Genomic DNA, 27,777 nt, shown 5'->3' on the forward strand with positions numbered 1-27,777 from the left:
AAATTATTTCGACATGTATCGAGCAGGATAAAGTTTATAACTTTAATTCCGTAGGTAATAAAGTCTTGAAAAAAAGCTTAAAAAATAGGAGGTTCTGTCTCGCCGTATCGCCTTCGCCCACTGTGCGGCATCTACAGATTAACCTCGGCAAAATTATCACCGATTGTCATTCCCAAACCGTCTTTGACGCCGTTTTTTTATCATGCGGTATTACATAATAGCATATCATCTCATTTAAAATCGCTTCAAAATCGATTTCAAATAAAACATTAATTAAAACTAGTTACCTATTTGTTATTTCAGTGCCTACTGTGATTAGTGTTAATTGTTCATGCTAAAATATGGTAGCTTTTTGCAATATCGCATTTGCATTCCTGAACTGAAGTTATGTAATTTATTCAAATCGTAACCAATTTGCAAAGATGCTAAAATCTAAAAAAAAATACAACCGCAATATATGTAAACACATAATATGTATATTATTCAATACCTAACTGGTAAATAATACTTGTACACCTTGCAAAAACATTCGCCATACCTAGGCTTATGATTATAATTTCATAGACCTATTATAAATAATTCCAGGATCATTATTACTAATCCATAATCATTAATTTTAAAAATATGCATAAGTAGGTACATAAACATTTTAACAAAAATAGAACATACTGGTTTTTAAGAGGAACCCCTTTAAATAACTTTAAATATAATAAACAGAATTTTATAAATAATACCACAATAGTCTCAACAAACAATAGAACTCAGAAATTCATAAAAAAAATGTGAAAAAGGTGTGGCCTTTGCTGAAGATTCTCGCTGCGTTTATCGAGCGTTATCATGTAAAAAAAATACCGATGAAGCTTATCAAAAGATAAGATTACGTTCGTCTGGCACTGCTTCGATACGTTTTATAATATAAATAAATATCGAGATCATTCCCCTCAAATGCAACTTGTACTTACCTCGTCGTTTAGCTGTCCCTTTGAGGCCATTATCACCGATTCGTTAATGAAAATAGGGGTACGTAACCCTTGTTCTACCACCGGCGCTTCAAAAACACTCTTGTAATCAATCACAACATTTATAGTTAGTTTTAAAACATTTATCACTTATTGAATCATACAAAAAAAATGATTTTTATACAAAAAACTATTTAAAAAATAGTCTTGTTTAAATGAATTGTCAAAAGTCAAAAGTCAACGAATTGAATTTGACAATTGACGTTAGTTTAGGAATTTTAATTTTATAACTAGCCAGTGAAACGCGCGGTTTTTTCTTGTTTGTATAAAAAGTGATGTTACATCGGTGGTTCTTGCCTTTTAATTTTTAAATTATACATTTTTCAGTTTTAATTTGTTGTGTTTTTTGTTTGTTATTAATAATGCCACCTAAAAAGAAAGCAGCTAATGGGTACAAATTTGCAGAACCATTACCGAAAGGCATAATCTTAGAAGACATTGGCAAAAAGAAGTGGAGTTTGGGAGTATCAATTGGTAAAGGTGGATTTGGGGAAATATATAGTGCCCAAGAAGAAGGAGCTAAAGGAAATAAGTACCCTTATGTCGTGAAAATTGTAAATTTATTATTAAACGTCACAGATCTGTTTAACAAAATCACGTTTATGTTTTAGGAACCCCATGAAAATGGGCCTTTATTTGTTGAAGTCAATTTTTATATTAGAAATGCCAAACTTGCTGATAGTATGTCATCGTTAATGCTTACGTTGCCTTACAGTAATTCATGTTTAAATTTTAGTTGAAAGTTTCAAGAGAGACAACGGTCTTAAAATGCTTGGTATGCCCGTATATTACGGATCAGGATCTCTCGAATACAAAGGTGAAAAATACAGGTTTCTAGTAATGGATAAGTTTGGATCAGATCTGCATAAACTGTATCTCGAAAATGGCAAAGAATTCCCCACAGACACAGTATTTAAACTGGGCATACAGATAGTAAAATTAATCATACATTTTTAATACAATTATTTTAATATTTTATTTTTTAGATTGATGTGTTAAAATATATGCATGAGAAGGGTTATGTCCATGCTGATATTAAAGCAGCAAATTTGCTTATGGGATTATCAAAAGAAACTCAAAACAAACAAGTATATTTAGTAGATTTTGGTCTTGCTACAAAATATAACTTGGACAAGGAATTTAAACCTAATCCTAAAAAAGCCCATGATGGAACTATAGAGTACTTAAGTAGAGATGCCCATCAAGGAGGTACTACATCTAATAGAGATTTACATGTAATTTTGTCTGTTTCTTCTAATTGTAGTCCAAACACGCAGAGGCGATTTAGAAATTCTAGCTTATAATATGATCCATTGGTTGGGCTGTAAACTCCCTTGGGAAGATAACTTAAAGGATCCCAAAAAGGTACAAAATAGTAAGGAGGAAAGCATGTCAACAGTCGATAAAATGGTGAAATCGTGTTTTGGATCAAAATCTGCTCCGAGTATTTAAAAAATAATTCCTACACAAATGCAGTCTTTATTTTCTTTGTATTTCTAGAAGGAATCGTGAATTTCCTGAAATATTTAAAAACCCTAAAATTCGACACAGAGCCTGATTATGAAAAAATTCAAAAAATATTCACAGAAGGTATTAAAGAAGCTAGCGGTACTCTGACATCACCTCTACAGTTTTCAGTAAAGAAAACTCCTTTAAGGAAGGTGAAGACGCCAGTTCCTAACAGCAGGAGTAATAAAACTAAAGAAAAAGTGACAAAACATACAGAGGAAAGCACTCCGAAAGCTGCTAAAACAGGAAAACCCAAGGATTTAGTTACAGTGATTCAGGATGACAGTGATAATGAAGAGGTAAGTAAAGTTAACAGAAAGACCAGTTAAAGTTTGTTCAAGGAGAGGATACATTGACAGTGACAGTTGTTATCTTATTGACAAACTCTAAGTTTCATTATATCTTAATTCTTTCAGGGTGACTATCAAAGTGATAGTGATGCCACAGTTGTTCCAAAGCCAAAAACAAAGCTGAAAAAGGAGAACTTCAAAACAAAGAATATGAGAGCTAAAAAGATTGAAGTAAATAACAGCGATCACGAATCTGACAGCGAACAAGAGGAGCCTCCGCCTAAAAAGCTGAGGCAAGGGAAAAAGGATGACATTCCAGAAAAGAAAAGGAACCTTCGGGCTAGAAAAATCGAGGTTAATGACAGCGATCGTGATTCTGACAGCGAACAAGAGCCTCCAGTCAAAAAGCCTGTCGTTGCTAAGAAAACTACTACTAAATCAAAGAAGGCAAAGAAAAATGATACAGAAATGGTAAGGTTTCATGTGACTTCCAACTGAGATACTGTACGATAAAAAAAAAACGGTGTCGTAGTAGCCTATCAAATGAGAATTCGCGATAACTTCTGTGGGACAGTGTCTGGACCTCTATTCTCTTTTTTTTTCGTTTAATTATTTATTTTGACAGGTTTTATATCAATTTATGATGAATACAGAGATTGTTTTTTCAAAGGCCTCTGGCGGCGCGGTTTTTTTTTATCAAAATAAGGGTTAAAAAATTATAAAAACTTTTTTTTATGTAGATTCACAGTGATTCAGAAAATGTAACGGTAAGGAAGAAAGTAAACACTAATAGAAATCAAGCAACGAATTTAAAAAAAGGGCAAGCAATGTCGCTGAATGATATTAACAGTGCTGTAGGGTTAACGGATGCGATGAAGGAAGTCATGCGTAAACGGCTCAATAAAGGTAATTTTGTAAACTTACTGAAACTAATATTTTGATTTATTTGTTAAAATTAAGATAAAATTGAAAAAAAAATATGGTAAAACACCAAGTTCGCATATAATCATAGTATAAGGAAACTAGTAGCTTTACTCCTTGTCAAATCCTTTGTTCTTTTTCTGCCACTTTATATGACCTTGTTCCCGCGTTCCGTGACCACTGAGGGAGCTGTATAGTCGTGGTCTGTAACTAGAACTAGGCAAAGTATAGTCGTGGCACACGCCATAGTTTCACAGAGATGTATTTAGGAAAATATGAGTTTACAATAAAATAAAATAAAAAAAATTGATCATCATGTAAAAATTTGCTTGAAAACAGAATATTTTCACATTTCGTGTAAGTAACAATTTCTGTATCTGAAAACCTGCTGATATGAAGAAATGCGGAAAAAATATATAATGATTTATTTTTATATTATCTATTTCAAAGATTTTCTACAACTTTTTTTAATTTAAAACAAGTTTAAACATTAATGTGTTTGTTTTGTAGTAATATATTGGTTAGGCGATTTTCATTGGATAACTCATACATTGTGAACAACACATTGTACTAAATAATAAAATAACATATTTAAACTTCAATAATAGCTAATAAACATTACAGAAATTTCAAAAGAGAAAAGAAGCAAGAACAATGAGAAATAGCATCACTACTTTCTCATGTAATAAAAGAATATTTTTTTAGTTATTGTTACCGAGTCCCGAAGGTACCGAAAGAACCGGGAATTAATAATTTCGAGTCCCGGTTCCTTGATATCTCAAAGAACCGGGAATTTCCGGTTCTGAACCCTAGTTACCTTATTATCAACAAATTATGTTTTTTGACTAAAAACTAAAAAAAATTCCAGATTTTTTTTTCAAGAAAAAATTGCACAGAAAAATCCTCATATTTCTGGGGTCAAAATATACTACTCCCATTAGCGTAACTAGCAATTTATCCTGGGGTGGACCTGGGGGGGCCTGGGGTTGATCCCAGGGGGGCTCAGGGCTTTTGTTTTTTTTTAAAAATGAAAAATAATTTTATAAAACACATTTTTTGAATAAAATTTTACATGAATTTCTCTATCAATAAATGTCATAGACTTGGTTATCAAACTGTGTTCCCGTAGATTACTTAAATACCTACAAATATTCTAAAAAAAATAAAAATTAATACATTTTTTGAACACAATAAAATAATATTAACTAAACAAAACTAGAAAACGTAATTTTTACTACATCACAAGCAAATAAAAATTAATACATAGCCAAGAGTCATAATTCAGGATTTCTCTGGGGGGTGCCCAGCAGTATCTGGGCACCCCTATAGTTACGCCGATGACTACTCCTAAAAATATTTGCACTTATTTAAGACTCACCCTGTATAGGGCGATTCACGGTTATGGTACGTCACAAATGACTCTCAAAAAAAACTCAAAGCACAATTTTTTGAATTATTACTACAACCTTTGAATAAGAAGACTAAGGAAGGAGCATATCAAAAATCTTAGGTACACCGCGATGGGCCTCAAATATGGCCGACTTAAATTCCGGTTTATCAGTGTCGTTCTAATTTTATTTAAAAAATGTAAAACTATGATGTAGGGTAGACGTGGGGTAGACTCAATAATTTGTTGTTTTATTTTACGTTATAAATAAATGTTGGTAGTTATTAAAATTGTTATAAAAATATATAATTCTAATAAAAATAGATAAGTTATAATAAGTATTTATTAACACAAACATCCGATACGCTACTGAAGCAAGTAAGTAAAATTAACGTATCTAAATTCTTTGACATCTAATCTTTGACAAGTAATAAATAAAAGCTAAAATGCAAGAAAAATATATAATTTAGTTAATTTAAGTGAATTTCATAAATGATCGGTTTACTACATGTATGTATATTATATAGTCACTTACTAGCGAAAAGTTGTTCCATTATTTCACTCAATTTTTGCCGAGATCTACCGCACGCTACACAACCAACTAGTTTAGAGTCTTTTTCGATAAATCGCGATAGTGTCACTGTTAATTTAAGTTCTGCCACAATTTCCATCTAGATTTACTACCTTTATACAACTATCAGTAGTAGAATAAATAATAAATAACATAAAATAAGCTCCGTAAAGACTGACAAATCCACAAAATTTCAAATCAAATTCAAATGTGTCAAATGAATCGTCAAACAGAACTGTCAGGGATCCCCACCCTAGAGAGCTTTTATGGTGGCTTTTTCGCCCACCATGCATGAATACATGGATATCATTATGCTCCTTCCTTAGTCTTCTTATTCAAAGACTACAACCAATAGCAGCATACGGTAAGGCACTCATTTTTTGTCAATCCGTCTCTGTGCTGGGACGCAACGCTCGAACCTCGCAAGTCGACGGACGGAACTCAAATGCTCTGCAATCTGCCGTTATTCGACAGATTGTAAAAACTGGCAGAAAATATTTGGGAGAGTGCAACTACTCTTTTCCTTCTACTATGATATAATACTATAAAATAATAAAATTTCATTTAGCACCAAAGAAGAAAGGTAAAAATAATGATGATCTCAATGGCAAAGCTATTACAGAAGCAGATGAATTGTTGGGCTATAATGATGAAATGAGAGAAATAGCATCAAAAAAGAAAACCAACCAAGCAGCGTCTACTTCAAGGTCTAAAAGAAAAATTATTAAATCACCAATAGCAAATGGCGTTATAATAGAGGGTTCAGATTCAGAATGAAATATGCATTTTAGTGTATTATTTATTTAAAAAAAAAACTTTTTTATTCAGGCTGAGACTGATTTTTATAATAATAGGTAATAGCTAAAGTATTGTTTTATGTTTCAATTTTCTTAATTCCTATTACAATGATTAAAACTTAAAATAAATTAAGAAACTCTTTGTTTTTTAGATTTTGTTTTAACTGTCTCCTTTTTACTCCCTGTGTCTTGAAATTTTTTTAGGTCTGCACAAAATAATACCTAAAAACAGCAATTTTTCCCTAACTACATTTATCAATGTTTAAAAAAAACTTACAGTATGTGCCCATCCTGCTAAATGTCCATATAAACCTCTGAAATGATCTCCAATTTCATTGTAAATTTTTTCAGTTACTGTTTTTTGCTTAGCTAATTTTGGCATGTACAATCTGGCAGCAATTTGATAGATATGTGTATCAACTGGTATTGCTTCTAGATGACCCAAAGACATTAAGCAAATACAATCTGCAACCTTAATACTATTCTTAGCACTAACCTAAAGCATTTATTTTGTCACTACCTTTGCTCCTATTCCCATTAAAGACATTAAATTTCTTTTGGAATCTACATAGCTCATTTCTGACAATTCATCCAACCATTTCTTTCCACCATTTTCAACAATAGTCTTGGCAGAGTTACTGATATATTTGGCTCTATATCCAAAACCATTATTTCTCAATTTTTGTTCTACACTATTATCTGCTAAAGCATTCACTTCTGGAAAGGAATAATAAGAGGTACCATCAATATCACAGATTTTCTTGCCATAATACTGAGCTAGTTTTTCTACCATGCTTGAAATCCTGAAAGAAAAGTGTTGTGCTGTAGAAATACCTTTGCCTTTCTTAAATATAATTACAGGCATACCTAGAAATGTGGTTATTTTGTGAACAAATAAAAGAAAATATATTTTCAGTGGGATCTTGTCTTAATATTCTGATACCGTAAAATTGCTTAGCAGCTTCTTTGAAATGTGGATCTCGATCGCTCCATTTTGGATAATGTTCTGATAAATCAACATCTAGGTGAAGATAGTTGCTTAACAGCTCATTACAATATTGTTCATTTAAATCACTATCATGATCAGCTCCATAGACTTGATATAAAATCCTATCGCAGTCTTGCTGTAGTATCCAAACTTTATTTGAGAATACACCTATCCAATGGTCCTTGCTATCCTGAACAAGTTTTTTCCACCTGCACGGTCCAAGAAGAGTTTAAAATGATAATTAAAACTTTTAAAATACTTACCTAAAACTTTGCCCGCCATTTAGAGTGCCTGTTAATTGTAAATTACTACTTTTACAAGCTAATTTAAACCATTCTTTAACCATTTTGAATTTTGAAAGTTTGTTTACTTTTTCAACGTTTTTGTTTTCAAAAATTTTTATAGGTTATGATTCATTACATTTAAGTTAAAAAAAATAGGTAGGTGACCATTTAAACATCATTTAATATTATGCAACTAATAAAACACATAGTTTTCCTAACCTAAGTTTGAGATGTCAGATTTTGTGAACGAATATCTTTAAAAAAACGTGAGTAATCAACGTGTAAATTATTAGTTTCTATCATATGTTAACAAAAATTACCCCGTATTAATTAAAAATAAGATTTTAGTCTATTATACATTCAAAATGGTGTTAGATTTAGACTTGTTCCGTACTGACAAAGGCGGTGATCCAAATAAAATTAAAGAAATCCAAAAGAAGAGATATAAAGATGTAGGTCTCGTCGATACTGTAGTTGAAAAGGATACCTTGTGGAGACAATTAAGACATAAAGCTGATAATTGGAATAAACTGAAAAATGTCTGCAGCAAAGCTATCGGTGAGAAAATGAAGAAAAAGGAACCGCAGGGTGATGCAAGTCAAGAACTTCCACAAGATCTGATTTCAAACTTAGAGAATCTTACTATAGAACTATTAAAACCCTTGACTGTTAATCAAATTAAGAAGGTACATTATTTAGAATGTTTTTGTCATGTTGTGCAAAATTTTAATACTTTAGGTCAGGACACTTATAGATGAATCCGTTGTCAAAAATGACAATGATCTCTTAGTAGCAGAAAAGGACCGTAATTTTGCTCTTAAAGAAATAGGAAATCTGCTTCATGAATCTGTTCCAGTGGATGATAACGAAGATAATAACGTAGTTGAGAGAACATATGGAGACTATACTTTGAAAAAAAAGTATTCTCATGTAGATCTCATTTGTATGATTGATGGAATGGATGGTGAAAGAGGCACAACAGTATCAGGTACTAATAAAGATTTGTAGATTAGTTGGATAGTTTTTTTATATTAATATTTATTACTTAGGTGGTCGAGGATATTATCTTACGGGACCAGCAGTATTTTTAGAACAAGCTCTTATACAGCTAGCTCTCAGAACATTATTGAAAAAGGGCTATAAGCCTTTGTATACTCCTTTTTTTATGAGAAAGGATATTATGCAAGAAGTTGCCCAGTTATCACAGTTTGATGAAGAATTGTACAAAGTAATTGACTGTTGATTAAGATTTTTTGTTTTTTAATTTATTATTTATCCAGGTAATAGGAAAAGGTGAAAATTCAGAAGACAAGAGCGTAGAGGAGAAATATTTAATTGCCACCTCCGAACAACCGATTGCAGCATTCCATAGAGACGAGTGGATTCCAGAAAGTGCATTACCGATTAAATACGCCGGATTATCAACATGCTTTAGACAAGAGGTTGGTTCTCATGGTAGAGATACTCGAGGCATTTTTAGAGTTCACCAGTTTGAGAAGGTCGAACAATTCTGTTTGACTTCTCCCTTTGATAACAAATCCTGGGAAACCATGGAGGAGATGATTACAAACGCTGAAGAATTTTGCAAGGCCCTAGAAATTCCATATCGCATCGTCAATATTGTTTCTGGAGCTCTAAATAATGCTGCTGCTAAGAAATTTGACTTGGAAGCCTGGTTTCCTGGATCGGAAGCCTTTAGGGAGCTGGTCTCCTGCAGTAACTGCCTGGATTACCAAGCAAGAAGACTATTAGTCAGGTATAAAAACTAAAAATTGATTAATACAAGAATGATTGATTGGTTTTTAATAAAATATAGGTATGGTCAAACAAAGAAGATGAATGCTACTACTGATTATGTCCATATGCTTAACGCAACGATGTGCGCAACTACGAGAGTTATTTGTGCTATACTGGAGGTGCATCAGACAGAAACTGGCATTAAAATTCCAGCAGCTTTGAAGCAGTTCTTGCCTGAAGAATATAGCGAGTTCATACCGTTCGTCAAGCCCGCACCAATCGACGTAGAAAAGGAGGCAAAGTCTAAGAAACAAGGAAAAAAGAAAGGACAGGGAGAAGAATAAGCTATTAAAATGACGTTAATATGACATAAAGGCATTAATAGGAAAAATAAATGAGAATGCTGTTTTTAATTTATAATTTTTGATAATTTTATTTCCAAATTTGTAAGCGAAAATCTATAATAAATAAATTGATTTTAATTTAAATTAACCGTTTTTTCCCATCACTAAAAATAACGGAACATATTTTATGTCTGTGCGACAGCTTGACAAATGCGCGGTTCTTATTGTATTAGGCAATGATAAACCATTGATAATGAGCTATATTTGGAGAGTCCAGTCTCCAAGATGCTCGACTTTTTGAAAAGGATAGGGCTAGGGAATGTAACCTAGGGATCAGAAGAGGACTACAGTAAACCTGAAAAGGTCGCAATCGAAATTTTCGCTTTCAAGTTTCAATATCAGTACTAAAAATTATAAAAATACTTTATGCAGGATTTAATAAAAAAACAAACATGTTTAACGTAATTTCAGCTTTATTTTAGAATGAATAATACATGTATAATTATTTAAAAACAGCAAATAACATTAGCGTAAGCACTTTTAAAGGTCAATGGAACACTAGTCTCGAAATTATGAACAGCTAAGTATATATACAAACTTATTAGTATTTAAAAATTTTAATATAGCACATAGTATATTATTTGGCATACAAAATATGTTCTTTTTTGAAGCTATTTTCCAAGTTTCCTATAAAAAATCTACTGTCTTCTCTAATCGACGAGGTAACCTAAGAGAATTACGTTTTCATTTGTGTCTGTCTCTGTAGATATATTTTTTGTTTACACTGAAAAACAGCCTTAACTCTTTCAAACAAACAATATAAATAACAGTCTATACAATCAATGACTCGCTTAGACTATCAAATAGAAAAAAAACAATGTAATGTAATAATATAAAACACATACAATCACACATTAAACTTTCTTAACCAAACAAGCAGTTTTAAACGTTACAACATTGAAAAGGACACATTCTTACAACTGCTTAGAAAATAAGAGACTGTATGTACAATATACAGGGTGGTCCGAACTGTATTTCGGAAACTTGGGCAGCATATCCTGCAGATAAAAACGAATAAAAAAACTTCGTATAAATGTATCTCCTAAAATGCTTAGTTTCGGAGATTCCAGGGGGTAGAAGTTTCACATTTATTTAGATTTTTTCCAAATAATTTCTGAAGTAACGTCAATATTTGGATGAAAATTGGAGTCTGGGAGTTTGTTGACAAGAGAAATTTGATTTTGATGTCAATATGACTCCTATTTGTAGGGGGCGCCACCTACATGTGTTTTAACCATATCCGTATCAAATATATACGGATTATCGCCTATCCATGCAATGTGTTGGAATTGAAGCCGAGTTAGAGACAACTAGATAATCGGTCCATGTATATTTCACATAAGTCCGTCTGTTAGACAGATACTGGCGCAACAGCGCAACTCCAAAATTCCGAATAACGATTAGCCAGGAATAGCCAATTGTCGAACGGGAACGCAAACGAAAGCCGTACGAATGAACAGCTGGTGCTAGCGTCTAGCTCTTATTGGTCTGGATATCCGATCGATAATTCAAAATCCAGGCTTGCGCACTACGCTTGAGCACAGCTAACTGAGCGACTTATGCAAATTCCTTAGAAGACTTATATACCCATTTCACCGGCTTGGCTTCACAGAATGCAGTTTGGAGTCGATATTCTTTAGTTAATAAGTTTAGTTAATAGTATATATATGGTTTTAACTGTTTTGAATAACTTTTCGTCCGTACCGGTATAAAACTACTGAGTGAAAAATATACATTCCCGTAATTTTTGTTTTTCCAGTCTAATAACTATCTAGTCAACATGTTGAATGTATGTCAATGATGACAGGTGAACTTGTGAACTTTTTTAAATTAATCATAAATTTTTCTTCAAAAAAATCATGATAAAACAGTTTCTGTTGAACTTTTCCCACAAAAAACATTTCAAACTTGTAATTTTAGTTCAATAACTATTTCGTCAACATGTTTAATATATGTCAATTATGACAAGAATTGGTAATTCAGATTCTAAATATCTCGAGAACCATTACTCGTAGCGATTTTTACAAAGAGACCTTTTTTACGTAAAAAACGTCGTAAGTGTATATTTTTTTACTCAGTCGTTTTATATAGGTACGGACGAAAAGTTATTACTCTTCAAACCAGTTAAACAATGGGGTGGCGCCCTCTACAATTAGGAGTCATTTTGACATCAAAATCAAATTTCACATGTGAAAAAGCCTAACCTAACAGACACCAATTTTCATCCAAATATTGACGTTACTTCAGAAATTATTTCGAAAAAATCGAAATAAAAATGAAACTTCTACACCCTGTATCTCCGAAACTCAGCATTTTAGGACATACATTTATACGAATTTTTTTACTTATTTTTATCTGCAGAATATGCTGTCGAATACCGGAATACAGTTCGGACCACCCTGTATAATATTTAATTTAGTTAACAGTAAGACGTAAATAAATTTGCTTGTAATTATACAGGAGGGCTGAAATAAATGCTAATTATAGAAGAGTTTATTTTATAATAATCTTGGACTAATAAATAACAGAGACATCAATTTTATGTTAATATATATACAGCCATTGTTCAGCGTTACGTCATAATATACTGTCTTACACTTGCTTTCGCATGAAAACGGGATGAAATAGATTATAGCCGTCACTAGGGATGGGCTATAATATATTTTAATTATCGATAATTATCGATATATCGATAACTATATCGAATTACTGCTAGAGTGGGTGCATTTAAAGAACTTCTAATTAATGGATTAAAAAATTAGGTAAACAACAATTTACCCACAAACATATATCGATAGTAATAAACTTATACAGGGTGTCCCAGAAATAAGTGCAAGTATTTTAACTGGTAGTACAGTTCAACCACAGAAACACGCCTATGAGGTTTTTTTCGTGAATTTTTTTTTTGAAAATTCGAAATCTTTTGTAAATTTTTTTAGTTAAAAAACATAATTTCTTGATAATATATATTGCAACATAGATATTAGATTAAATTTACAAGAAAGAAAATCCAGAAAAGATCTAGTAGCTCTCAAAATTTTAGTAAAAAATCTTTTTTTTTTGAAATTTTCAAAGTAAAATAACTCCGATATTAAGAACTTATTTGAAAAACGGTAAAGAGAAAATGTTTCTTTTATCGAGATTTACCACCCCTTAAAATACTTGCATTTATTTGTGGGACACCCTGTATATATCGATAAATATCAATAACCCCAATATCAATATATCGATAGTTATCGATATATATCGGAAAAAATCCCATCCCTAGATGTCATTTTGGCATTTCTTGTCACTGCATATTGTTTCTAGTAAATATCTTTGGATTTTTATGGTTATGAACGTGTTGACAGAAATTGATCAGAATCAAAATTAAAAAAATGCATTGTGCTGCCAAATAAAATTCAAAACCGTTTGTTACTCAAATTTGTAATGCCCCTAAAATTACAAATTTAATAAATGCCGGATAAAAAGATCGGAACGCAGTCAATTACTAATTTCGGAACGCACCTAAATTATTCTAAACAATATGAACTGATTTCAGACTCGCCATAAATGACCATTTTGGATAAACAAAGATGACGTAAAGCTGATCGATCATTATACACATAATACTACCAAAAAAAATTCAATTAACAGAAAGCTACAATAAAATAATATACTGGGTGGTCCAGTATACTGAAAAACTTCATATCTTGCATTTTTATATTTTTTTTTTCAATAAAGCTACAGTTTTTTTTTAAATGCAATGCTGTATAACTTTTTACTCAGTGGAATCTCAAAGAGGATTACCTGATATGGAGCTTTTGTGAATACTGACTCACCCTGTATACTAGGGTTGCCTTTTAAGTTTTTACAATTGCTTGTTTCTTCAGTTGTACTGGACACGTCGCAACCATTCCATTAGAGAATCTATTAATACCGAATGATGCATGTACAACAATTTGTTTGCCAATGGCCTTCGATGAAATAAAGAAAAAGAACAAAAAACGTCGCATCATTCTTAACGACAATGCCAGCTACCACAAAGCACGTCAAACAAACGAATATTTGAAGGAGAAAAACATGGAATTAATGTCTCATTGCCCGTATTTACCTGATTTATCGCCTAATGACTTTTTCTTGTTTCCCACTGTCCATGCCTAGGAAACTCTTATGGAAGTGACAGGTTCTAGCCGATAGTCCATTACTAGACGCACGAAGGGGCGCTATTAGCAATAAAATTCTACAAAATTTAAGTTTTTACCGTCAAATGTAATATTTAACCTGTCAACAGTTGTCAATTTATATTTTATTTTGCCCGTTATCCGTAGATCGTGTTTTAAATTTCTTTTTGATTTGTATACGGCTCTGTTCTTGTGTTTTTTCATATTTTTTAACTGCAGACAATGGTTTTTAAGTGTTGTGTTACCGGCTGTAAGAATTACCAAAAATATACCCAAATGCATATGTTTCCGAAGGATCAAATAATAAGTGTTAACACGTGTTACATAGTATAAACCAAGATAGTTTCCCTTCCTTTGAGATTGTTAATTAATTGTAAAATTGGTTGCTCTAATTGTTATAGATCTAGATAGTTTTTATGATTATAAGGTTTTTTATTGTTTTTGCTATTATATTCAGTTCAATAAAGATGGTTTCTTATATTTTTTTGTGTTTTTGTTTGGTTTGATTAAATGAAAAAATCCGAAAAAAATAGAAACCATTCATTTTAAATTTGTTTTATTTCGTTACTAGACCCACGAGATGGCGCTACCGCTCGGTCCGGACAAAATTTATTGAGTTTCCTATCTATTTTATATTGTAGTATCTTATCTATGCCCACTGGCAAACAAAAGATGCGCGGACAGCGATTTTCATCACCTCTGGAAGCTGTTAGAGACTTTCAACACCATATAGACCTTAAGGGTGAATATTTCGAAAAGCAATAAAACACTGTGTTTCAAACTTGTTCGTTTCTGTTGCACTTTTCGTATAAGCTTAAAAGGCAACTTACGTAGTACACTAAAGCCGGACTCTGACGACTGGTGTACTTGGCAAGTACATGAATATTTGCGTACTAGGCAAGTATACCATCTTTGTACATAACATTTTATTCACCTATAATCAACAAGCTTGGCGCCCACACGGCGCGACCAGTGACAAATAATTCCACAAGTAAACTACGCACACAGTATGTCAGGGATATCCCTTTCAATAAAAAGATTAAGGAAGGAGCATATCAAAAATCTTAGATCCACCACGACACCACGATAGGACTCAAATATGGCCGACTTAAATTCCGGTTTATCAGTGCCGTTCTAATTTGATTTAAAAGTGTAAAACTATGATGTAGGGTAGACGTGGGGTAGACTCAATAATTTGTTGTTTTATTTTACGTTGTGAATAAATGTTGGTCGTTATTAAAATTGTTACAAAAATATATAATTTTAATAAAAATAGATAAGTTAAAATAATTATTTATTAGCACAAACATCCCATACGTTACTGAAGCAGGTAAGTCAAATTGACGTATCTAAATTTTTTGACATCTAATGTTTGACAAGTAGTAAATAAAAACAAAAATGCAAGAAAAAATATATAATTAGTTAATTTAAGTGAATTTCATAAATGATCGGTTTACTACACGCATGTATATTATATAGTCACTTACTAGCGAAAAGTTATTACATTATTTCACTCGATTTTTGACCGAGATCTACCGCACGCTACACAACCAACTATTTTACAGTCTTTTTCGATAAATCGCAGTACTGTCACTATTAATTTAAGTTCTGCCACAATTCCATCTAGATTTACTACATTTATATACAACTATCAGTAGTAGAATAAATAATAAATAACATAAAATAAGCTCAGTAAAGACTGACAAATCCACAAAATTTCAAATCAAATTCAAATATGTCAAATGAATCGTCAAACAGAACTGTCAAGGATCCCCACCCTAGAGTCCTTTTTCCGCCCCCATGCATGAATACAGGGATAGCATATATATACTCCTACCTATATTTTTTTATTCAAAGATATATCCCAATAACAAATGTTTGTCAAGTACACGAGTGGTCAGAGTTCGCCTCAACACACAAATGATTTTAATGTAGCAAAATTTTTAAAATAACAGTCTGGTAATATACATTGAATGATTTCACAAATTCACATTAAACACTGTATTCACAACCTTTAAATTATTTAATCTTCATTTAAACACACTATTTTATAGAATTATGAAAACTGTGATGTAGCAGAGTTATAGAATACTGAAAATTATGTTCGAGAACTGTGAATAATGTCAATATTATTTGTTACTCTGAGTTTTTTACTATTATACGCTTCTGCCCTGCATAAGTTAAGCAAATTGCGTATTAGAACAATACCCCTTAATATCTAAAAGAACAAATTAAATAATTAAGTTGTAAAAATGTATCAAAAAATCAGATCTATATAATAATAAACGCTACAACAGAAATATTGAGACTGACATATTTTCACACCAAATGTTCCATATACTCACAATAAATTATTACAATAGAATTATTTTTCGAGGCGTTATCGCCTAAATAATTTATTTTTTGTTCCTCTTCGCATTCAAAAAATTATATCAGAATACATCCATTGTGTTGTTTGATACATTATTTTCAAATATATACAGCTATATTTAAGATAACAAAAAAAAATGGGAAGAAATAGACAATACGAATAAAATACAGGGTTGTTCACCACATACGACACGGAGTATTGTCGTTAAACCATTAGATTTTTGCAAATTGTTAGTTTTGGGTTCGTCGAAGCATTTTTTTAAACGGAACACCCTGTATATTATTACATTTTTAGTTTCTACAATTAAAATAAAGGTAAATTTGATTAAGGTTTATCACACTTAAACCATACCGTTTTTGAAAAATTTTCAATTTTGCGAAATTGCACTAAAAATTTTAAGGCTTCATTCTCCAAGGGTATCAAAGTTTTTAATATACTCTGTTTTTTTTCTCAGGTAAGATTTCGACAGACGATGACAGAAAAAAAGCAGATGACGTCCATACCAATCCATTTATTTCACTAAAAAAAATGTTTCTAATATTTTTTAAGTTAACTATGGATGGATTTGTTTATAAATCCGTCACGGCGTCGTCTGTTGTTGTTTTTAGCCAGTTTTATTGGTTTATTTCAAAAATGACAGATGGTATTTCAATATTATTGGTTTGACGGAACGACGAACGACAAACGGATGCCAATGCGTATGAACTCGACTTAAGATTTTTAGAGTTGTCAAACTCTTGCCAAATTATAGGTTATAATTTTGTGTCAAATTATGACAAATAGAAATAGTAAATACTTTGAATTTTGGACTGTTATTACGTGCGTTTCGTGTTTTTTTCAAATTACGTGGATGAAAACTCGAGGGAAAATTAAGTGTTGATCCAGACCATAGTTTACAGTTAATATTCGCTGCCCAGAGATCGTCAGAGAAACAATTTGCCAGAGAGTTGTATTAGCCACAAATAATGTTTGTATAACATCTCATATATGGTACCAAAAACTGGAGTATCAGTAAAATAATATAACACGATAGGTAAATAATACATTTTAGTACTGCAGAAAGATCATGTCAAAAGGTACTGTCTTTTTTTAATAAAACAACTCAATTAGATTTTTTCCGTTTTATACAGTTTTTTTGCACATTTTGAAGTAATGACTTGTCTCTCAAATTTTAAATATATCTGCTATTTGTTCCAATTATACCAACTTATTTCTTTGTAAAAAAAAAATAAACTACTTTGAAATTATTATGACAGAGACATCTATCACTGTCAAGGATTTTGTCGTTGGACAGACTTTACTAAATATTTACTGAAGTTTATTTATTGAACAATTCTTGTGTTGCAATTATAAAAATAATGCTACCTTATACAGAGTGTCTAAAATTTATTTTAAATAATTTATGGCTTTAAACGGCAATAACTTGTTTAATTTAAACGGAACGCCCTGTATATTTTATGAGAATCAGATGCACAATTTAATTATTTATCAAATTGTATTATACCATTTTTTACCTATCTCGTCAAGTTTTCGTAGAAAATGCATTTTCTTATTTCTTAGACCTACTTTAACAATATACCCATGGAATATTGACATTTTAGATCATTTTTAAAGAGTACGGATACTAATATTGTTCGTTTATTTCATTAAAAAATAAAAAAAAATGTTTAAATATTTGTTAAAGAGGACCAATTAATATGATTCCTGTATTCAAACTACATTAATTGACTGTTTACGTTGATTAATAATGATTGCTCCAAATACTAAAAAACTGAACTTTGTATGTGTATTAGACAGAGTGGTAAAATGTAACACCTTAAAAATTTTATTCCATTTTTTGACGAATGCTTGTTTATAATTCATTTTCATAACTTATTATTATATTAATTTCTGATTCAAATCCACATTTATTTAGAATAATTTATTAACTAACAAAATTAAGTATGTAATTAATTAATATTTGGGAGGAAATAATTTTGGTATACTTAATTAATGGTATACTCTTTTATAAAGATTTAAATAGTTTTCTTTTTGTATACAAATGAAATAGTAATATTATCGTTTTTAGCACCTGTACATTTTGTACATTTGTTACTTCACTAAAAATTTCAATATTCCATGGGTATATTGATAAATGGGGTCTAAATTATAAGAAAATGCATTTTCTACGAAAACTTGAAAAAATAGGTAAAAAATGGTATAATACAATTTGATAGACAATTAAATTGTGCATCTGATTCTCCTAAAATATACAGGGTGTTCCATTTAAATTAAACAAGTTATTGCCGTTTAAAGCTAGAAATTATTTAAAATAATTTTTTAGACACTCTGTATGAGGTAGTATTATTTTTATAATTGCAACACAATAACTGATCAATAAATAAACTTCAGTAAATATTTAGTATGAAAAACTTTGACACTCTTGGAGAAATGCGAAGCCTTAAAATTTTTAGTGCGATTTCACAAAATTGAGAATATTTCAAAAACGGTAAGGTTTAAGTGTGATAAACCTTAATCAAATTTACCTTTATTTTAATCGTAGAAACTAAAAATGTAATAATATACAGGGTGTTCCATTTAAAAGCTTTGATATTTTTTTATTTATTTGGGATTTATTATTATTGTAAAAATATTTTTAAATTGTAGCTCTAATAGACCTTCAACGAACCCAAAACTTACAATTTGTAAAAATCTAATCGTTTAGCTACAATATTCGGTGAATAATCCTGTATAGCGAAAAACAGCCACAAATTAGTTTCCTTATTAAATAGTTAATAATAGTACGACTTAACAAAAAGTAAACATGATGAAAAATATAGTAAATCACATAATTAGTAAGTAAATGGTCAAGTAAATGTCTTCTCAGACCTTCTCCTTCACATTCTAATATAAAGCTTCACATTTTTGTGTATAAATAAAAACAAACCTGAATATTTCTTTTCGCAAAGAAATAAAAACTGCTTCGTCGGTATATAAACAAAAAAATCGAAGAATTTAATTGATATGAGTTGCGGAAAGGTGCGATCTAGGTTTTCGGCGTTGAGGTGCTCGAATTCTTCGGACTGGTAGGCATGGAATTGTTTTGTTCCGATCGACTAATGTACAACCTTAATAGTTTCACTTTGCTTCCTGTAAGCAGGTTGATGTATATCGCGAACCGTTCCTCTCCTACAGCTTTGTACAAAGCTACCATACAAAAGATCGAGCTTTTCCTTACCGGGCTCTCATTGTGATCCGTTCCCTAAAAGTGAGACAAAACACACCTCAGAACATATACGGAGCGATTAACAATCATTAAAATTGTTGGTAATACTGTGTTTTTATAAGGATTTTAGGATTAATAATTTGGTACAGACGCCAAAACAAATTATCGATCAAAAAAATTGTGTGTGCACTATGTACGCATATATGAAGTACGTATATACCGGGTGTTGCATCGTCGAGCGGGACATAGGAAATCCCATGTAAATTTTAATGGGGTCAATTATTGGCTTCCCTAATTATTTTAGAGAATAATTCTATTTAGGTTTATTGAAGAGCACTAAAACCCACATTTAAAAGAATAACTTTAGATATTTTTGATTAGCTCGTTTACGAGTTATCGCCGTAGGCCAATTGAACCCATTAAAATTTACATGGAATTTCCTATGTCCCGTCCGACGATGCAACACCCGGTATGAAGTGTTTACTAACTAAAAAAATTAAAAAGCTATAGGGTGAGCCACTTTTGAGACGCACCCGGTATACCTCGGCTCCCTGATATCAAACAAAGGAGGATGTGATGCAGAAATCAAGGGAAAACTGTGTATAGCACGTAATTCCATGACCAAACTCAATAAAATATTCAGCCATTTCAATTAGCAACAAACTCAGACTACTAAGAGCCCTAATTTTCCCCATTGCCCCTTATGACTCAGAGACCTGGACACTGGAGTTGGCAATGAGACGTAAAATCGATGCTTTTGAAATGTGGTGTTATAGACGGATGCTGCGAATACCGTACACAGCTCACCGTACAAACATTTCAATTCTCGAACAACTGAATATCGAATCTAGACTGTCGATATCAATAAATCAAGCATATTTAAGATACTTTGGCCACATATCCAGGAATACCAGTGGGCTCTTTGAATAAGAAGACTAAGGAAGGAGCATATCAAAAATCTTAGGTCCGCCGCGATGGGACTCAAATATGGCCGACTTAAATTCCGCTATCAGTGCCGTTCTAATTTTATATAAAAAATGTAAAACTATGATGTAGGGTAGACGTGGGGTAGACTCAATAATATTTTATTTATTTTACGTTGTGAATAAATGTTGGTAGTTATTAAAATTGTTATAAAAACATATTATTATAATAAAAATAGATAAGTTTTAATAATTATTTATTAACACAAACATCCGATACGCTACTGAAGCAGGTAAGTCAAATTGACGTATCTAAATTCTTTGACATCTAATCTTTGACAAGTAGTAAATAAAAGCAAAAATGCAAGAAAAAATATATAATTAGTTAATTTAAGTGAATTTCATAAATGATCGGTTTACTACACGTATGTATATGATATAGTCACTTACTAGCGAAAAGTTGTTCCATTATTTCACTCGATTTTTGCCGAGATCTACCGCACGCTACACAACCAACTATTTTAGAGTCTTTTTCGATAAATCGCGATAGTGTCTCTGTTAATTTAAGTTTGCCACAATTTCCATCTAGATTTACTACCTTTATACAACTATCAGTAGTAGAATAAATAACATAAAATCCGCTCCGTAAAGACTGAGGGCGGATTTACCCAATTTCTTAATTGCTATTCCTTAATTCTTATTTCTTAGTCTCTAATTTGTAATTCTTAATACACAATTCTTTATCCCTTATTTTTTTAGAGACAGTTATCCAATGGCTTAATCCTTATTTCTTAATTTCTTAAAACTGACACTAGTAGATCAAATCAAATCGTTTTTATTTCGCTGTGTTATTGTGTGCAATGAGGTCCATACAAAAAATTGCAGCACTTTCGGGTTTGTTTATAACCATGGCTTGTGTTGCTACTCTCGTGAATCGCCACCGAGGTTGTAGGCGATTTGGGGTTCGCCCCATGAATAGAAGAAAGGACATGGAAGGCAATTTTGGAATTCTAATACAAGACATGCCTTCCTTGGAATGGGACGAACAACAGTTCACAAAATACACAAAAAATTAACATTTCAAAATTTCACGCATGCGCATCTACACGTTTTCCTTAATCGCTAATTCGTATTCGCTAAAAAGTTAAAAGTTGGGAACTTTCAAAATAAAGAATTACGAACCGTGGTTAAGAAATAAGGATTAAGACATTGTATAACCAAACTAACTGCATAACACGTATTTTATCTTTTTATAATTTAGCGAATAAGAAATAAGAATTAAGGAATAGCAATTAAGGAATTGGGTAAATCCGCCCTGACAAATCCACAAAATTTCAAATCAAATTCAAATGTGTCAAATGAATCGTCAAACAGAACTGTCAAGGATCCCCATTATGCTCCTTCTTAGTCTTCTTATTCAAAGAGTGGGCTAGAAAAACTAATTGTGGAGGGAAAAGTGAACGGGAAACGTCCTAGAGGGAGATCCCCAAACCGTTGGGTGGACCAAACGAAGACGATAATAGGTCATCTGCATGATAGGTCATCTGCATGCACGAGGCCAGTACTGCTGCGCAAGACAGAACAACATGGAGACACACAATAAATGCGATATCAGAATGGCACCATACTCTGATAGAGTGATAGGAAGGAGTAAGAAGTTTCACTTCAAATATACGTTTTTTAAAATTACTACACTATACTGACGTCATTTGGAAGCGCGGTGGCTTTTGGTTTTGAGGAGGTATTGGTCACTGAATCTTTAAAGCTAAATCCGCAGATTCTAAGGACACATAAACAATAACTCTTACCTTAAGAATACCAGGCATCACTTGCAGTAAGTGGTCGTCGGTAATCTGTTGCGGATTGGCTTCGATCAACTTCGTCAGCATTTTAATGGCGCCCAAATCTTCGGGATACGGACTAGTTCGAATCAGGGGTGCCAAAGTGTAGACCACGGTATCAAAAGGACAAACGGCCATCGCTGCTGCAGTAGTTTCTGCCTCTTTCACCACCTAAAAAGCGAAAAACGTCAAATCACAGTCGGTACGTTTGAACTACCATCGTGTTCGTACCTCACGCCTTTCGCTACTGTGAGCCTTCAGTACTTTTAACGTGATAAGTTCGACGAAGTTCTGCCACGTGTCTTTCATGGTAGAGTTCTGGAAAATGGCTGCTAAAATTTTTAAGACGATCACTTGGTTCTGGGGATCTTTGCTTTCCAGGTGGTCGATAAATATTCTTAATAATTTTCTAAAAATTTCAATATTTTAACATAAAATTCAATTTAAAGAGATACTAAGAGTATTAAATACAGAATTATTGAACACGATATTTGTGTAAAATAAGAAAAGAAAATACATATAGATAATTTTTGAGATTTTGATTTTTTTTTACTTACTTAAAATTAACTAACACACTTTGAACGTGGCCTTGCCTAATAAGATCCAAAACTTGATTTAACAGTCTTCTTTTTTCCGCTATGGGTGTGATGTGGTCTATACAGCATCTCTCTATCACTTCTTTTATTACCGCATCCGAGTCTTTTATATCCCCTAAAATATTTAAGATGGTATTGTGATTAAGCGAGTAGAACAATATGTGACTCAAGTACAGGGTGTCCCATTTTGGTTGAAATCATACGGTATCTCCGTTATTAGTAAAGATAGGAGGATGCGGTTTGCACAAACCTGTCCCACTTTTTTATCAAACGGAAGATGCTGCAAACAAAATTTTCATAGCCTTCTTCGTTTCTGAGCTACAGGGTCTTTTTGAAAATTTTGCAATTTGGGACACCCCCTGTATCTCTGTTATTGTTAAAGGTATCGAGAAGGTGAAAACTGTTTATTGTAGAACTTTTTACGTAGAATACAGTGGCGTAGACTCGTTTTCTACGAAAGAAATATTTTTGAAAGTATGAACTAAAGTTAGGTTTTTTCAAATGGAACACCCTGTATATTTATAAATAATATGATCTGTCTTACTATGAGCTTCTCAAAAATGTATATCACTCTATATTTATTTTCAGTATTTACTGCAATATTTAAAATATATCATTTTCTTATTAGTAGGCCGTGATAAATAACAAAAAAAATAAAATGGCAAGTTCATTTCGCTCTTAAAAATTAACCAAGGCATGTGTTGAAATGAGTCAAAAAACAAAATGCTCAGGAGACATGGTTCTGACAGAAAAATAATGTTTTAGGAAAAACCACTCACGAAATTATTGCACAGGGTGTTTTAAAGTTTGGTTTGGTAAAACATCCCTTCAATTAACCCTGTATAATAAGCCAAATACTAAAGTTTACAAAACACTGAGTTTATGAACTTAAGTTGATAGATTTATATACAATTAATCTTCTATACATACCTAAGCTCCTGCATCCATTAGAATCGGTCTCCGTAATGCCATTGACGCTGGTGTAAGGTAGAGATCTGGGTCCCGATCTAACGTTAAACGGCCTTAACTCTTCCATCTTTTCTTCTATAATACATATATCATTTTTAATATCGTTCCCTACAGACATTTGGGATATTCCCGAATCCTGAGATGTCGTGTCCCTATCCCTATCTAATTTAGGCCCTAAAATATATCATAATATTATATCCTTAACATTTGCAATCGACTGTGCATAGTGAAAAAGAAACTTAATAAATGTATTATGATATGCAATTTATAAGCCCTGAATTCATCTGCAGCGCCGAAAAAGCACCAGAATGGCCACAAAACAATGAGTAGGCAACAAATCTCTAGAAAGGTGAAGAAATTCACTATATAACTAACTATAAAACTAACACGAATATGGAAAGATTCTGCAATATCCCAGCGCAACAAATTAAAATTAGTAAACATATTGATCTTTCCTATCTTATGCATCAGAGACCTGGGCTCTGAAAACTACAAACAGGCGAAAAATATGCTTTCGAAATGTAGGCCTACAGAAGAACGCTGCAAATTTCATACACAGAACATCGGACCAACGTATTAATTCTAAGGCAGTTGAAAGTTAACACAAGACTTTCAACCAAAATAAACCAGTCATACCTTAGGTACTTCGGGCACATTTCGAGAAGAACAGATGGACTGGAAAAAATCATAATCGAAGGGAGTTAATTAATGGCAAACGACCAAGAGGAAGATCTCCGACGCGCTGGGTGGACCAAACCAAATCAATTATTGGTCACGGCCTGCAAGAGGCTTCTATAGCCGCTCAAGATGGAGAGGGATGGAGAACAACGATCCGAGCAATTGAGACATGATGCCACCATACTCTTTCGAGAGTTAACGGATGAGAAGAAGAACAATGATGCGATTTTCGCATTACTTTGCTACCTTTTTATGAAACTAAATATGCTACACATACATATGTTTGTCGTAGCCTCCTTAGTTCCTGAAACACAGAGCGTATTTGTGATGCGCAGTAGTGAACAGATGTTGAATACAGATATAATGCGCAGTAGCGAACACAAAGTCTACCGGCAGCCAGACGGTCCACACTCTGAGGAGAGCATAGCAAAATATATATTAAAGAACCAGCTTTCTTAAAATTTTCTCAAAAACGTTGCTAGCTCTTAGAGTATAAGTAAAACAGCGAGATCGTTATGGAAATGAAAATATAAAATGACACCAACCACAAGCAAATTGTATATCCGGTGAACAGAGGCATGAAAATGCAATATACTTAAAAACTGCGTTATTTTCTAACCAACCGAAGTCTTTAAATTCAACCAATAAAATTAATATCATATCATCGTATCGTTAGACAACGGATGTATGAAAATCAAGCTTAAAACGATGAAAAATGTCAATATTACGTCAACCTATTTTTCTATGGATGTCATTATTCTTATTATACGAGGAAAATGTTGAAGACCCTTCTCAGCATTTTCGAAGCTTTGAACAATATTTATAGCTGCCAAATCATAAATTATCAATTAATTATTGAGGAATTTACAGAAAAATCTATCTTGTGCAAAATTCCTGACAAATCTTTTAACTGGCTACTTACTTGACCTACCTAGAGTTTCAAAACTGTAGTTTTGAATTTCGGCCGTGGTCCTCCTCAAACTTTTGTACACCTCCTCTTGGTCGCCGAAAGGCGGCGTTCCGGGCGATAGAGGTTTCGGACTGCCGGAGATCATGGGGCTGCTAGGCTCGCTGCTGGTCGACGTTTTCCTCATGTGGTTATGTACAATGTTGGAAGCGATATCTTGTTGTTCCTAAAGCCGATGAAATAAAAATATCTAAGATCTAAATGATAAAAATATTAACGTTGTTCTTGAGGTCAGGGACTTGGGGATTGTCATATACACTATATCGCTAGTCAGGAAGAGAAATTGAAGCCAAATTTTTGAGATGGAGCTATACAAAATCCACATAAGTGGGTCCTTTTCGTTCAACAGCTTTGAACTGCACAAGCCTGAGAAGTGCTTCTCGATTAGTTGATTTATTTCATACTAACCAAGAGAACTAGTTTTCTATCTAACACGTAAATCAGGCGTCTGACTATTCGCGCCATTACTTATAAATTTAAATTTAATCTCTGACATACAAAAACTATATATCTAAAATATCAGGTTGAAATAATGCCATTACCAATAAAAACATAATATATTCTACGTTATTAATATTTAGAATTTAAAATAGTGCGCGGGCAGGTGACAGCGTTCAGCGATGAAGTAGACGAATCAGATCGTTTTATTGGGTTATGCAGATTGATATTCCTATTTCTTTTCTTTGACTTCACTTTCCACTCATTGTGTAAATGCGGTACTAGCAATATAATATTCTTATAATATACTCGTATTGGGGGGTTGTAATAGACTGCAAGTGGTCTTTTAATCCTCATATTGATCAAATGATCAAGTCTGCGTTTAAGATGTTAGGATTCATGTTAGTCTACAAGTAATGGCAATTTGCTGTTCCCGCGTGGTCGCCAGGATATAATGTGCATGTCGAACGAATTGAGAGGGTACAAAAAAGTTCTTAAAATTTCTGTCTCTTAAATATAACATCCCTAGTACTAAATCATTATTTTATAGAGATTCAATTAAATTTTAGAATTGTGCCTCTGCAGCAACGTAGAATAATGTTAAAATCTTGTGGTATTGTTTAAACTTCTAAAGGTTGTCGCCCACTAGACCGCGGCGCGACGCGGCGCGGCGCCATGTGGAAATTTCTTTTGTCTGCTTGCCATGTATTTAAATGGACCAACGCACATTAGAGCGCGCAGCGCAGAAGCGCGCCGCGGGATTTCCGTCAAGAAGTCGGAAGACTTCTCTAGCAACGTTTTTCCGTCTCCCGCGTTTCGGCGCGTAGCAGTGTGCGTACTCACAACGGAAATAATTTTGCATTCGAGTCTTTTCAGTTGGCTTTTTGACTACGAACTAGTGATACGTATCAATGGTAGAATTGTATTTTTAAAGGTAAATTAGGTAATTATTAAAATCGATTTTCATAAAGGAATATGATATTTTTTTTAGTCTTCCCTCACTAGAGACAGATGGACGAAATGCCTTTCTATCAAAGATTTAATATAATTGAGGGGTGTAGAGGCAAAACCGACAATCTCCACTTTTTAACAAAAGTGACAATCTCCAATTTTTAAATTCTAATTACCTAAATATATAAAAAAGATCAGGGTTTTTTCACCACATAACTAATATACACATCAGAATAAATAAGAATTATCAAAAGTATGATGAGTAGAGATACCCGGTGTTTTGCTTCTAAAACCCTCAATTGAGGAGTGCGTAAAATGTTTCCTTTATATTTTGTAATACAAGGGTAATACTGAAAAAAATGCTCTTGTCTTTTATTAAATCTGGAAAAAGATGGTAAAATTCTCCAAACTTCTTTCTTTTTTTGTTAATCGTATGAGTCCAAATTTTTCCTTTTCTTCTTCACCCCCTCTTCCTCTTCCTCTGTTAGAAGAGCACAAAAATACGCTTTCGTCCGTACTTGAACTCATTGCTCTAAAAACTAAACTACAGTAAGTAAAAAACACTTCGACTATAACTAAATAGCGTTTCCGCGTTTCAAAAGCGCGCTTTAGTGGGCGCAGTCCCTTCGCAGCCGGAAAAAATTCTCTTCCCAGCGCCGCGCCGCGCCGCGGTCTAGTGGGCGACAACCTTAAACATTTTAGATGTTCCAGAATTACTTTCAAAAATTAAACTTTGTGCACCTGTTAGACGGTTTAGGGCTCAGGATT

General features: G+C 32.7%; 5 protein-coding genes across 16 annotated transcripts in view; 2 read left to right on the forward strand and 3 right to left on the reverse strand.

Annotated features, from left to right (window-relative positions):
- Positions 1-1,171, reverse strand: part of LOC115888078 (sodium/potassium-transporting ATPase subunit alpha) — a 173,980-nt gene extending 172,809 nt beyond the window's left edge. For 3 of the 4 annotated variants that reach the window (XM_030907648.1, XM_030907647.1, XM_030907650.1), the window contains exon 1: positions 963-1,171. In XM_030907648.1, the coding sequence (XP_030763508.1) occupies positions 963-992 (30 nt within the window). In that variant the 5' untranslated portion in view covers positions 993-1,171. The remainder of the gene's footprint in view (positions 1-962) is intronic. The other variant, XM_030907646.1, reaches the window with a different exon arrangement.
- LOC115888079 (serine/threonine-protein kinase VRK1-like) lies at positions 956-6,502 on the forward strand. Its single transcript, XM_030907654.1, has 10 exons — positions 956-1,020; positions 1,347-1,573; positions 1,631-1,700; positions 1,756-1,952; positions 2,006-2,228; positions 2,284-2,463; positions 2,520-2,827; positions 2,945-3,289; positions 3,559-3,724; positions 6,266-6,502. The coding sequence occupies exons 2-10, from the start codon at positions 1,382-1,384 to the stop codon at positions 6,472-6,474; spliced, it is 1,890 nt and encodes a 629-aa protein (XP_030763514.1). The 5' UTR covers positions 956-1,020; positions 1,347-1,381; the 3' UTR covers positions 6,475-6,502.
- On the reverse strand, positions 6,501-7,916 carry LOC115888081 (N-glycosylase/DNA lyase). Its single transcript, XM_030907657.1, has 5 exons — positions 7,746-7,916; positions 7,362-7,691; positions 7,015-7,297; positions 6,772-6,966; positions 6,501-6,716 (listed from the first exon to the last, which is right to left on the reverse strand). Exons 1-5 carry the CDS (start codon positions 7,826-7,828, stop codon positions 6,624-6,626), a joined length of 984 nt encoding a protein of 327 aa, XP_030763517.1. The 5' UTR covers positions 7,829-7,916; the 3' UTR covers positions 6,501-6,623.
- Positions 7,917-7,964: 48 nt separating this feature from the next.
- LOC115888080 (serine--tRNA ligase, cytoplasmic) lies at positions 7,965-9,991 on the forward strand. Of its 2 annotated transcripts, XM_030907656.1 has the most exons (6): positions 7,965-8,032; positions 8,115-8,452; positions 8,505-8,754; positions 8,816-8,994; positions 9,047-9,522; positions 9,583-9,847. In XM_030907656.1, the coding sequence occupies exons 2-6, from the start codon at positions 8,132-8,134 to the stop codon at positions 9,845-9,847; spliced, it is 1,491 nt and encodes a 496-aa protein (XP_030763516.1). In that variant the 5' UTR covers positions 7,965-8,032; positions 8,115-8,131. The 2 variants fall into 2 exon arrangements, with proteins under 2 accessions (XP_030763516.1, XP_030763515.1); XM_030907655.1 differs by having other exon boundaries at positions 8,005-8,452; positions 9,583-9,991.
- A 9,079-nt stretch (positions 9,992-19,070) lies between these two features.
- The window catches only part of LOC115887898 (CLIP-associating protein 1-B), a 96,543-nt gene continuing 87,836 nt past the window's right edge, over positions 19,071-27,777 (reverse strand). For 4 of the 8 annotated variants that reach the window (XM_030907425.1, XM_030907423.1, XM_030907426.1 and 1 more), the window contains 6 exons: positions 25,576-25,786; positions 23,937-24,149; positions 22,968-23,121; positions 22,642-22,819; positions 22,378-22,581; positions 19,071-19,682 (listed from right to left, as the gene is read on the reverse strand). In XM_030907425.1, the coding sequence (XP_030763285.1) occupies positions 19,467-19,682; positions 22,378-22,581; positions 22,642-22,819; positions 22,968-23,121; positions 23,937-24,149; positions 25,576-25,786 (1,176 nt within the window). In that variant the 3' untranslated portion in view covers positions 19,071-19,466. The remainder of the gene's footprint in view (positions 19,683-22,377; positions 22,582-22,641; positions 22,820-22,967; positions 23,122-23,936; positions 24,150-25,575; positions 25,787-27,777) is intronic. The other 4 variants (XM_030907424.1, XM_030907422.1, XM_030907427.1 and 1 more) reach the window with 3 other exon arrangements.

The sequence above is a fragment of the Sitophilus oryzae genome, unplaced genomic scaffold (assembly GCF_002938485.1).
Source record: "Sitophilus oryzae breed Bouriz unplaced genomic scaffold, Soryzae_2.0 scaffold_682_pilon_pilon, whole genome shotgun sequence".
Taxonomy (NCBI): domain Eukaryota; kingdom Metazoa; phylum Arthropoda; class Insecta; order Coleoptera; family Curculionidae; genus Sitophilus; species Sitophilus oryzae.